We start from the raw sequence: 12,328 nt of genomic DNA, 5'->3' as shown, positions 1-12,328 counted from the left end.
AAAATCCATAGCCTTGACTAGATGGACCTTTGTTGGCAAAGTAATGTCTCTGCTTTTGAATATGCTATCTAGGTTGGTCATAACTTTCCTTCCAAGGAGTAAGCGTCTTTTAATTTCATGGCAGAAGTCACCATCTGCAGTGATTTTGGAGCCCCCAAAAATAAAGTCTGACACTGTTTCCACTGTTTCCCCATCTATTTCCCATGAAGTGAAGGACCAGATGCCATGATCTTAGTCTAGAGGGACATAAAGTTGTGTCTCTAATCCTAGGGGGAGAATGAGACATGAAATGTTCACATATATGTTGTCCAAGGTACTATGAGATAACTTGAAGACAATGCCAAAGAAAATTTAAAAGAGGAACAAGTTTCTGACTTGTTTACGGTAAAAATTATTACACACCCTCCTTTCTAACTGGAACTGAACACATCTGTTGACTACTTTCTTAATGGGCTTAGAAGTACCTTTTGTGTGTCCAGTGTGAAAGTAGGTGGGTCATAAATACTAAAGCAAGAAAATAATGCCCAGGTGACAGGTGTGGAAGGGCCTCTGGTTTTGAGTTCAACAGCATCTGAGAAGTTTGACTTGGGGTCAAGGGTTGGGGTTACCCTTCAGATACAGTGGGCTTTAGATTCTACACTGAATGGAAGCAGAGGGTGAGTCCAGGAAACAGTTGAGTTAAAGAGGTAGCCAAAATGGGTGCTTCCCAAATTGCTTTGTTAGCCTCTTGGGCCAGTTCCACTGTCTGCTCCCCAGGCCTCCAGGGTTGCTGGGCACCTCCTGAGAGGAAGAGAAATGAAATACTCAGGAGTGCTGGGATGCGGGAGCAAGAAATCATCCAAACCAGCAAACAGGATAGCCAAATTATCTTCTTTCCTATTGGAAGCATTTGGTCTAACTTCTGATTTGTGCCTAGGAATCATCTGTCCACAGCTTCATTACATGAGAGTGTTGACACTGAATAGTCCTATAGGATAAGGCTCTTGCACCCGAGCATTGTGAATAGCGTAGGACAACAGAACACAAAGGTTAAGTGGGCTGGATATAATGAATTCTAATTCGTCTGTGAGGGTCCCTGACTCTGTTTCTGATCCTTCTACTGATGCTAAGTCACTTCAGTCGTGTCCAACTCTGTGTGACCCCATAGATGGCAGCCCACCAGGTTCCCCCGTCCCTGGGGTTCTCCAGGCAAGAACACTGGAGTGGGTTGCCATTTCCTTCTCCAATGCATGAAAGTGAAAAGTGAAAGTGAAGTCGCTCAGTAAGTGTCTGACTCTTGGTGACCCCATGGACTGTAGCCTACCAGGCTCCTCCATCCATGGGATTTTCCAGGCAAGAGTACTGGAATGGGTTGCCATTGCCCTCTCCGGTTTCTGATTCTAGGTGGCCTTAAAAAAATCCAAAATAGGATTTTCCAGTATTCTATAAGATAGGGCATGGAAGAGCATGTTTGTTGTAGGGTTTAAACATAAAGGAGATAAGGGCTGGAAGTGCCTCCTTGGTCAATATATAAATTAGGCCAGACTGACATCTCATTTTCTTCTTTTTCTTCTTCTTTCTTTTTAAAGTAATTAGAGAGGAAGTAGTGGAAGAGGAGAATATTGAACAAATATTTTGACTAGTCCAAATGGACTTGTTCTTTTTCAAATTTACAATTTTCATTGCATCATTCATTTGGAATTAATCATGGTTTTGTGAGGTTTCAGAAACAGTTCCCTATTGCTTTTTATTATTTAACTTTCCACATCTGTGTCTTTGGTACTCTCGGATGTTAGCCAACCAGAGGAAAGGGGCTATGTCCTTTTGAAATTCGAGCCCCTTCAGCATCCAGCGCCTTGCCTTGCACATAGTGGGTGCGTTAATAAATGCTTGTTGAAGAGTTAGGTCCTTAAGAGGAAAGTGAAGAGGAAATATTTCTCTCGTGATGAGAGCGAATATTTCTCAACTTATTTCAGATATGAATCAGCTACTCAGCAAAAACATGCTTCTGTCTGCTCACCACTTATAGAGAAATGCTTTGGTTGAGATTGAGAGACTGTCTCGAGGATAATGAAGTGGGAGGAGATCTGAAGACCCAGAACCACCACGAGGGGGCGGAGTCACAGAGAGTTGGAGAGTTTCTGTCCAATCGCGAATCCTGCGCAGTTACTGAAGCCCGCCAGTCGAAGCAGCCGCGTGTCGCTTTAGGTGTTTCTGCCCAGGAAAAGCTGCAGATTCCAAGGCCGACTCCAGCAATGGCCTTTGCAAATCTACGGAAAGTGCTTATCAGTGATAGCCTGGACCCTTGCTGCCGGAAGATCCTGCAAGACGGAGGGCTGCAGGTGGTGGAGAAGCAGAACCTGAGCAAAGAGGAGCTGATAGCCGAGCTGCAGGTTAGGCGAGCGTGAGAAAGACAAGGGCTGTGTGGCATCCTCCGTGGACAGTGGTTGACACACTCGGCCCAGCGCGCCCCACCCTCACCTCCTACCTGGTGGTCAGTCTTGGGGGTCTCCCGAGTTTGGGGGCTGGGGAAGGTGGAGGGAGAAAGAGGGAGGAACCAACGTCTACAAGCTGCAGGATGCAGACTTTCCGTTCAGTTTGCAACGGCGTGTTTCACGTTGGAACGTTTCCCGCCAACATTGCAAAGTGCAGGCTGCGCGCGGGATGCCAGCGCGGCTTCCCAGGGCCTTTGCGCGCAGTGGCCCTGGCAGCCCGGGGCCTTCTCTCCCGCCTCGTGCGGGGGTGACGGGGGGAGGGGCGCCAAAGTGGCTTCCCTTCTTGGAACTCAGGGACCGGCGAGCCTTCCCTGGCCGGCCCAGCCCTGGCTCGCCCAGCCAAGTCCTGCCTTCCCTGGGGGACGCTGGCGGAATCCAGCCTGTCGCGTGGCTGCTCCAGCAAGCTCCCCTAGAAGCCGCAGGGAAAGCGGCGGGACTGGGGCAGCAAACGCCATACCCGCCTTTAGTCTGATGCAAGACTACGAAGAGTTTTCACCGCCCCTCGGCCGCCTGGGAGCGCTTGGAGGAAGGAGGGGCGGGTGATGGGGGGCGCCAGAGATCCCCGCGCCAGCCGCGCGGCCGTGACCGCGGCTCCGGCGGTCTCCGCCAGCGGTTTCAGCGGATGGCCTCACCTTTGTCCTCGGCGCGGCAAGGTATGGCCACATCCGTGGAGAATCCGATCCCGAACGCTCCCAGGAAACGTGTATTTCTTAGCAAATCTTTCTCAGGAGCGTATCACCGCTTGTCGTGTTATATAATTAGGGCGGTCTACTTCGGATCTTTCTTCACCTTGTTTGTAAAATCTCTGCGAGATTTGGTAGCCTCGTCTAAGCTTATAACATTTATTTTGGGAACTCTTCACTCCCGTTACCGCACTTCTTACTTCTGGACTGCGCCCAGCGCCCAGGTGTCTCCCTCCCACCCGTCCGGAAGTATTTTCCCTTGCCCCCCAACTCCCACACCCGGCCTTGTAGCCTCCTACCAACTTCAGCCAGACTCAGCGCAGATCCACCCCTCCATCTTTCACTCCTCGAGAGGCCCTTAAATCAAACCACTGGGGTGGCCGCTGTTGCTCTAGCGGTGAGGCAATCACACGGTCTTCCTAACTGTCTTTGTATCTCCTGCTGGGTTTCTCCTTGGAACCCTTGTTGGCTCCGGCCCCATGGTACTGTATCCAGCCCCTGTCCTGTACTCAGACTCTAAGTTTGACTGGTTCCTATCTTCCAGAAGCTTGTCAGCTGGTTAGGGAGCCTGGTTAATAGACTGTGAAGCTAGTGACCAGATAACACAGTACTTGAGTGCTAAATGAGACCATCAGAAGCCTAAGCCTCTGCCTGCTCCACTGCTGCTCAAGTGGGGAGGAGAGGGTGATCAGCCTTGACTTGGTGGGGGCCAAGGACTCAGGAGCTGATCCTTGGAGCACCCTCGGCGTGAATGCGAGACAGGCACTTCACTTGTCACCTCCTCGTTTGTGCAGATGGCAGCAGTGACTTTGGCTCTGGGCAATGGCCAGAAGGCAGTGTAGTGGTCTCTAGATCCTCACCTCCACCAGACCACCGGGCTGGGAAGTGTGGATGGGACTCGGGGGCTTTCCGGCTTTCTTGTGGAAATGAAAATCCTGTACCCCTGGGGTAGAGTGGGATGAGGGAGTGGTAAGTGAGTGGAACTGACAAGAATGGGAGCCCTTGGTCACTAGTTGCAGGGTTCAAGGATGTTGGGACGTTGACTGGGAATCGGGGGCTGGGACTTAGAGGATGTTTTAAAGGCACTGCAAACTCCTGGCAGGAAGAGAGGTGTTTGTTGGCTACATTGTTGAGGGATTTGGGCATGCCCAGTTTTCATGTCTGTCTTTGTAAAAAAACAGTTTGGAATCCAGGTTAGTCTCCTTGGGCCAGTAAAGGACTCCTATCCAAGCTACCTCTTGTTATTCTGAGTGGAGAGGTATCTGGGTTAGCGGCCCCTGGCCTCCCCCGTTTAAACCTTTTTCATACGGAAAGAAACTGGAGCAGGTTGCCAGAACCACGCCTGGCCTCCCTTCACACTCCTTGGTATTCTGGGCAGGCACGGTTGGTTCTCTCTCGCTCCATGGTCAGGAAGTACAATCATTCCCCAGAACCATGCTTTTCAGACTTGAAGCAAGTCACAGCTCATTAGTGGGCATTGAAGTCCGTTTAATGGGTCGTGATTAGCATTAAAAAGAAAAAAAGTAAATATCAGAGAGCAATACAGATAGGCTAAATGTGTTTGGTACTGTGGGTCTTAGTCAAAAGTTTGGAAAACACTGGCTTGAAATAATAAAGCTTCTTGTTGGAACTCAACAAAACTCTTATTTAGACTGTGTACCCCTCTTCTATCATCTTATACAAATCTAATAATAAATATTAAGTCTTACCACGTATCAGTGGTTTTAGACTTTGACCATGACCCACAATAGGAAATTTACACCGTAACTCAGTATACACACACATATGTGTACACACATACACTCAAGTTTCATGAAAGAACACCCATACTATATGTGCTGTGTTCTGATATTTTCTTCTGTTTCATTAAATAACAATGCTGGTCAGAGTCCACTAAACGCAGGCTGGTAATGCATTTAACTTTCTGAGGCACCTTTGTATCTTTATCTCTGAATTTTAAGAAAGGAAAAGAAGGGAATAAATTTCCATGCAAGAGTCCATGTTTTGAAAGGCTCTTTTAAAATAGCACGTTTCCAGCCTTTACAGTAGGATTTGGTTGGCAAAGGTTACAGAGCCATCTACTTAATGAGGATCACATATACTGTGCCAAACAGTGCCTACCTGCATTCTCTGTAGCCAGGGGAACATAACCTGGAGAATTTCTTTGGCATCCCCTATTACATAAGTCAGCGCATACTTGTGTATTTGGTTGTTCCGTTGTGAGGCAGGAGCAATGCTGAAATCACCCCCAAGGCGAAGCCTGTCCTTCTTGGGAAAGGAAGCGTGTGTGAACTTGAGGAGCATGAATGGGTTTCCACTGCTGAGTTGGCATAATTTGTCTGGAACAGCCATAAATCCAGCAGAACAGGGTCCTGCTGTTTTCCAGCTCTGAGGCCACTGAGGGGCTGGGAGTAGGAAGGCAAACCAAGTGTGGCGAATGCCTATTCCAGCCAGCTGTCATACACGGATGCAGCACACACACAGCAGAGAACAGCAGACAGCAGAGTGGGTGTGGTGTTGAGATTCCTGTCGCAGGAGTGCCAGAGAAGACCTTGGGATGCTGCAGAAGAAAATTATAACCACAGCAAACTTCTGAGAGGATGTGGGCTGCAGTTTTCAAAAGTAGAGGAGAGCTGGGGAGAGCAGGGAGCCACGTGTCAGAGGGATGGCAGGGTCCTGAGAGGCGGGCGGTGCCTGGGAGTGCAGACTCTCAGTAAATGTGTGCAGATTGACTGAATCCTAACTATTTTTTGAGGGGGGCGGCCACCACGTGTGGCTTGTGGGATCTTAGTTCCTTGACCAGCTGTTAAACCTTACCACTTGGCCTTGCAAGTTTGTGAACTCTGGCCACAAGCTATGTCCAGATCGTGTGGGACCAGTGTCTGCTGAATGAAAGTCTGCAAAGGCAGATTCTCACTTGGGATGGGCGAGTTCTGCTTGTACATCTCAGCTGGTCTGACTGGAGGCTCTCCAGACCTCGTGGCTTCAGAGAAAGCTGGGGCACACCCTTGAGGGAAACAGAGACTGTAGGATAAATCTCCATAAGGGAGATCCTTCCACGGAGGCTCTGCTTGTTAAAAACTCTGTGCTGTTTCTGTGCTTGTCCTTGGAGTCTGCAGCAATGGGGTGGACTCCTGGGGAGTCTGTATGCTCTTCTGCAGCCAGTCTGCCCTGTGGGAAGATTCCCAGGGTTTGGTGAGGGGCTGGCAGCTTGGAGAGAGTATTCAAGGAGCATTCTATTTCAGAACCACAGACACGAAAGGGTGTGAAGTGCTGGTGAAGGGTCCTCAATGCAGCTCTCTCTGGTCTGGCAGAGCTCCAGCCAGTGAGCATGCATGAAACATTCACACCTCCAGAGAAGTAGTTTTTCAGCCTTTTCTAAAGAATCATCCCAGTGTTGAGAAGCCCTCCAAGTCTAAGTAGACTGCAGAGTAAGCTTCTTTTCTTCTCTCCCCTCTGTGGAGGGAAAAGAACCCTCTGTTCTCCCTGCATTTAACTTGTCCAAACTTGTTCCTAGGCTCTGGACTTGTGCAAGTAAACACGAGTGGGCCCTTACCCTAGAAGCCAGATGCCAATAGCCCCTCTTTGTCTTTGGAATCCATGTGGTGGGAAGGGAAGAGAGAAGGTTCTCATGGGATCCAGCTGGGTGCCCCACTGGGGAAGTGCAGGGCGAGTTACAGGTTTCAGATCAGTTGTCTATTCCAATGCTCTTGTGTTACTGGAGGAGACCGGGGTGGGGGTGACATAACTTGGCACAGTGACCCCGCGTGTCGTTGGCAGCACAGGGCCTAGAGCCCCAGCCTCCTGGTTCCCAGCTTGCTGCTTATGCAGACGCCCTTGCAGCTTGCTCATCAACCAAGCCTGGGACAGCCAGCGTTGGGCAGAATGTGCATTTGCTCTCCTGCTCCATTTCCTGGGCCTTCTCGATGCATATTGGCACAGCATCCTTATTCTGCAGAAGATACTATCAGATGCTGGGCAAGCCTAAGGACGATTGTCCCCGGGTCTGGCTTAGCACAGGTAAAATGGCTGTGATGAACCCAAAAAGTCTGATTTTTCACATAGATTTAGTTTTAGTCTAATAGTGCCTGGTTTTCTGAGCAGCTGTGAACCAGCTTAATTGTTTTCTCCCCTTCCCTCTACTGTGGTTTCTATTTTAGGAAATGTTTTTCTTTTAATAATTTGCCTTTTATTAACTTCACTTAGTCATTCAGCCGACCAACATTTATTGAGTGCCTTCTATGTACCAGGCATAGGGGCTCACAAAGTAGAATCTGATCCCACCTCACCTCTTCAGTAGCTCCATGTCTGATGAAGAAAGTGATGTCCCTTGAGCTGGGCCAGATATCGTGCCAGGGGTTGTACCTGTCCTGTCTCATTTCCTCCTCACACACCTGAGGAGGCCGAAGCTCAGAGTCTTAGCTTGTCAGGGCTGGAGCTTGGATTTGAACCCAAGCCTGACTGTTGGCAAAGGCTCTCAGAGGGGTGTGCGCATACACACGCCTTCCTTTGCTTGAACGTATCCAGCGTCAGCCAGCCTGCAGGGACTCCCACCTTGGACAGAGAGGCTGTACAAAGACCAACTCTGTGGATCCAGGTGTTTCTTTTTCTGCCTCAGGACTGTGAAGGCCTTATTGTCCGCTCGGCCACCAAGGTGACCTCTGACATCATCAACGCGGCAGAGAAGCTGCAGGTGGTGGGCAGGGCTGGCACGGGCGTGGACAACGTGGATCTGGAGGCCGCAACCAGAAAGGGCATCCTGGTCATGAAGTAAGTCGTGGAGGTAGGGGAGTGAGTGTGGAGACTGACCACGTGGAGGGAGGAGATGCCTGTAGAGTCAGAAGGGGGTCCAGGAGGCTGCCTGCTCCAGGCTGAGAGCAGATGGGGTGGGGGCAGATCAGAGCTCACGGTTTAGTGGTTTCCCGGGTTTCTGACATGAAAGCTGTCTTGGTAATCTCAAAATGCTTCACAAACTCACCCCACAGATGCTTGCACGCCTGCAGCCTGGTTGAGGAATCAGAAGAACCTTAGTGGATTTTCCTCAGTCACTGCTGCAGCCTGCCCCTCCCCATCTGCAGTTCCGTATGGAGCCGGTTCTGCGGGCTCCACTTGATGGTGGTTCTTGTGCTGCAGCACAGCCTTTGCTAGTAGACAGACTTGCCCACTCTTTCTCTTCCTCTCTTCCCTGTGCTCTTCTGGAAAGGGATCCCAGTTTCTCTTTCAGATTCCAGGGCCAAGAAAGAAGGAGTCCTCCTCAGAGCTGTTTTTTGCAGAAACTCATGGCAAAGGTCATGGCAGCATGCCAATGCTGCTGCTGCTGCTGCTACGTCGCTTCAGTCGTGTCCGACTCTGTGCGACCCCACAGATGGCAGCCAACCAGGCTCCCCTGTCCCTGGGATTCTCCAGGCAAGAACACTGGAGTGGGTTGCCATTTCCTTCTCCAATGCATGAAAGTGAAAAGTGAAAGTGAAGTCGCTCAGTCTTGTCCGACTCTTAGCGACCGCATGGACTGCAGCCTACCAGGCTCCTCCATCCATGGGATTTTCCAGGCAAGAGTACTGGAGTGGGGTGCCATTGCCTTCTCCATAGGCAACCCTTATTTCCAGCACCACTCTGACATAAGTTGGAGTGGCAAGGTTATCCCTGTCCACTTCTCCATCCTCCATTTTTTCTCTTCCCTCGGGAGCCTCATCATTGTCAAGACCTTCCCCTCCCTCCTCTCCACTTCCCTCTGTAGGGTAGGGGTTAATTGACCTGGTTATCGGCCTGAGGTCAGTATCCAACAGAAGCGATGTTAACCGGTAGCATCCTCCAGGCTTCCCAGGTGACTCATTGGTAAAGAATCCACCTGCCAATGCAGGAGACGTGGCTTCGATCCCTGGGTTGGGAAGATCCCCAGGAGGAGGAAATAGCAACCCACTCCAGTATTCGTGCCTGGAAAATCCAATGGACAGAGGAACCTGGAGGGCTACAGTCTATGGGGTCACAAAGAGCTGGACGTGACTGAGTGACTGAGAACACACATGCAACCCATCCTTCAGTCTTGCCCTAGATCCGGAAGCACCAGCCCCCCGGCCTCAGCACTTCCTCCCATATCCTGTGTAGTCTGGTCATTAGCTGCGGGTGACAGGAAGCCAGGTGTTCTTAGAAAGACAGACTCTAAGAGTCCTTTTATCTTGATTTAAAAAAGTTTTAAAAATAGAGTCTCTTGACCTTTTTGCTCCTTATAACCTTCATTTCCAGAGAAGAAAAGACCCAATAGAGGGCATAAAGGGTAAACATGTGTTAATATTCTAAAAATAATAAGGAAAATCTTTTGAGAAACAAAAAATAGTTTCATGGGTTTTATCTCTATCTTCCTTTCTGCAAGATGGGTAGAATCAACATTGCCCTTTGATTTATCATGTGAGGAAGATTTCTCAGTGCAAAACTTGTGGAGAAATAGGAGGAGAAGCCCAACAGGAGAAGATAAAAGTATTAGCTTTGTTCCTAATAAAAGCCAGGTTGGGAAACTTGATAAAAGTCTGTGGTCAAAGGGCCACCCTCTGCCTCTGTCACAGGTACAGATGTGTGACGCTAACACCACAGTGTAAATCAGCTGTACTCCAATAAAATAAAAGCTTGATGGCGTGGAGCAGCAGAGATTTGTGCCTTTTGTAGGCAGGTCGGTCCTGAAATAAGAGGAGTCAGATAAGGGCTGAGCCACACACGTTTCTCCCCATCTAATGAGATGCTTCTCTGCCTCTGGAGAAGTAAGTCTGGGTAGAGAGAGGCCAGGTGTGTTTCTCGAATGGGGGTCCCTCTGCAGGAAAACATAAAGCCGGGGCAAAAGGGTTTTCTTCCAACTTTGGGTTTAGGGCAGGAGTACCTCACAGAACTCAGGGCTGGTGGCATGGGGTTGGGGGTTTGCATTAAGAACAAGTACACTCAAAATGTTGGAGAGAATGTAGAAAGAAGGGAACACTTATACACTGTTGGTGGGGATGTAAATTGGTGTAGCCACAGTGGAGAGCAATATGGATCTTCCTCAAAAAAATAAAAATAGGCCTACCACATGACCCAGCAATCTCATTCCTAGGTATATTGGGAAAAAAATGCTAATTTGAAAAGATGCATGTACCCCAGTGCTCATAGCAGCATTATTTCAGTTGTCAAGATGCAGAAACAACATAAATGTCCATGGACAGATGAATGGATAAAGAAGTTGTGACACACACACACACACAAACACACACAATGTAATGCTGTTGTTTAGTCTCTAAGTCGTATCTAACTGTTTGTGACCCCATGGACTGTAGCCCACCAGGCTCCTGTGTCCATGGGATTCTCTAGGCAAGCATACTGGAGTGGGTTGCCACTTCTTACTCCAGGGGATCTTCCCAACCCAGGGATTGAACCCATGTCTTCTGCATTGGCAGGTGGATTCTCTACCACTGAGCCATTCTGGGAAGCCCATATAATAGAATATTGGCCATAAAAAGAATGAAATTTCGCCATTTGTGGCAGCCTGGATGGTTTTGGAGGGCATTAGGAAATAAAAAGAGAAAGACAAGTACTGTGTGATATCACATGTAAGGAATCTGAAACATACAGCAAACTAGTGAATATAACAGAAAAGAAACAGATTCACTGATACAGAGAACAGTCTAGTGGCTACCAGTGGGAGGGAGGGGCAACATAGGGGTATGGGGTTAAGATGTACAAACTATTAGGTATAAAATAAGCTACAAGGATATATTGTGCAACATGGAGAATAGCAACAGTATTTTATAATAGGTATAAATGGAGTGTAAACTTTAAAAATTGTAAATCACTATATTGTACACGTTTAACTTATATAATATTGTGTATCAGCTATACTTCAATTTTTAAAAATCTAAAGAAATGACCCATAAAGCTAAACAAGAGAAATAAAGAACTGGTAAGCTCATGGAGCAGGAGAGCAAGCTCGGGGTGCACTGGAGGCTTTCCACAGGGACAGAAGTGGGAATCCTGGTCTGGCTAACAGATGACCCCCTCTTTTTCAATGCACAGTACCCCCAATGGGAACAGCCTCAGTGCTGCGGAGCTCACCTGTGGAATGATCATGTGTCTCGCCAGGTAAGTGAGTCCCTAACCTCTGAGGAGAGTTCCTCTCTGCGGTCTGTCAGTTATTATGACTCCCTAAGCAAACTGACCCAGAGAAGCTTAGAAACACTTCAGCCTGGTGATGTGCAGGCTGCTAAAAACCTTCAAGGCTGTCAGGCCTTGACTGGTCACTCATTATCCTGGTTCTCACATTCATTACCTGGGAGCAGACCCATTGAGAAAATAAATACGTGGGTGATCTTCTCTTTCTCCTTACTCACTTCCACTCTCCACACACATCCCCTACACCGGTCACAGTGGTAGGTGTCCACACACACATGAAGCCTTCTCGGATCTCGAAGCCTCACAAATGCTGTTTCTGCTGCCTGGATATCTGTCCCTGCCATTTCTTTCTTTAACTCTTAAAACTGTTCTTCAAGGTTAAGCTCGAGTGTTAATTCATCCAAAAAGCTCTCTCTAGGTTCCCCAGCCAGGCCGATTCTCCTGGGGCTTACCTCTGTCACTGTCCTTGCAGATCTGTATGTAAGAGAATGGAATAGAAAGCTTCCCTGGGATCCCTGGGACCATGACCTGTGGGTTCATAACACAAGAGATCTCAAAGGGTCAAATCTCTTATTAAAGAGAGGGGACAGCCTAGGGACCAATGAATATTGCACAGATGTACATGAGTCTTACTGTGTTGGATGGTAAAGTGACTGTCTGAGCTCCTGCTGTTGAACAGGTAGTGGGTCATTGGGAAGGACAAGGAGCCAGTGGACAGGCAGAAAGATGCTTTGGGTCCCTTCGCAGGTCCATGGATCCTTAACCAGGGAACCCAGGCAGCCAGGACTCCTTATTTCTCTACTCAGGGGGTCTGAAACCTTCTGGGCCTGAGAAATGATTCTTTCCCCTTCTCAAGACCTGGAAGAGGGTCTGAGGGCACTCACCTTTGCTCTAACTCTTCCTAAGATTTCTACCTGAGATCGTAGGTCTTCACTGATACTGACCTGTCAGTGAAGATGAGAGGAGATTGGAAAAAGGGAGGAATAAGGAGAATTGCCCAGCAGAAGGGACCCGGTCCAGAAGGGGTCCCTGCGTTGGCTG

The 12,328-nt window shown here is 48.8% G+C and overlaps 1 protein-coding gene across 2 annotated transcripts in view; it reads left to right on the top strand.

Annotated features, from left to right (window-relative positions):
• Nucleotides 1–2,129: 2,129 nt before the first annotated feature.
• The window catches only part of PHGDH (phosphoglycerate dehydrogenase), a 32,750-nt gene continuing 22,551 nt past the window's right edge, over nt 2,130–12,328 (top strand). Inside the window, exons 1-3 of one of the 2 annotated variants that reach the window (XM_010847212.1) lie at nt 2,130–2,372; nt 7,776–7,927; nt 11,192–11,257. In XM_010847212.1, the coding sequence (XP_010845514.1) occupies nt 2,235–2,372; nt 7,776–7,927; nt 11,192–11,257 (356 nt within the window). In that variant the 5' untranslated portion in view covers nt 2,130–2,234. Of the gene's footprint in view, nt 2,373–2,688; nt 3,128–7,775; nt 7,928–11,191; nt 11,258–12,328 lie in introns of those variants that run through there. The other variant, XM_010847213.1, reaches the window with a different exon arrangement.

Source organism: Bison bison, unplaced genomic scaffold (genome assembly GCF_000754665.1).
Source record: "Bison bison bison isolate TAMUID 2011002044 unplaced genomic scaffold, Bison_UMD1.0 scf7180017864247, whole genome shotgun sequence".
Classification (NCBI taxonomy): Eukaryota; Metazoa; Chordata; class Mammalia; order Artiodactyla; family Bovidae; genus Bison; species Bison bison.
This window is presented reverse-complemented; position numbering and strand designations above follow the sequence as displayed.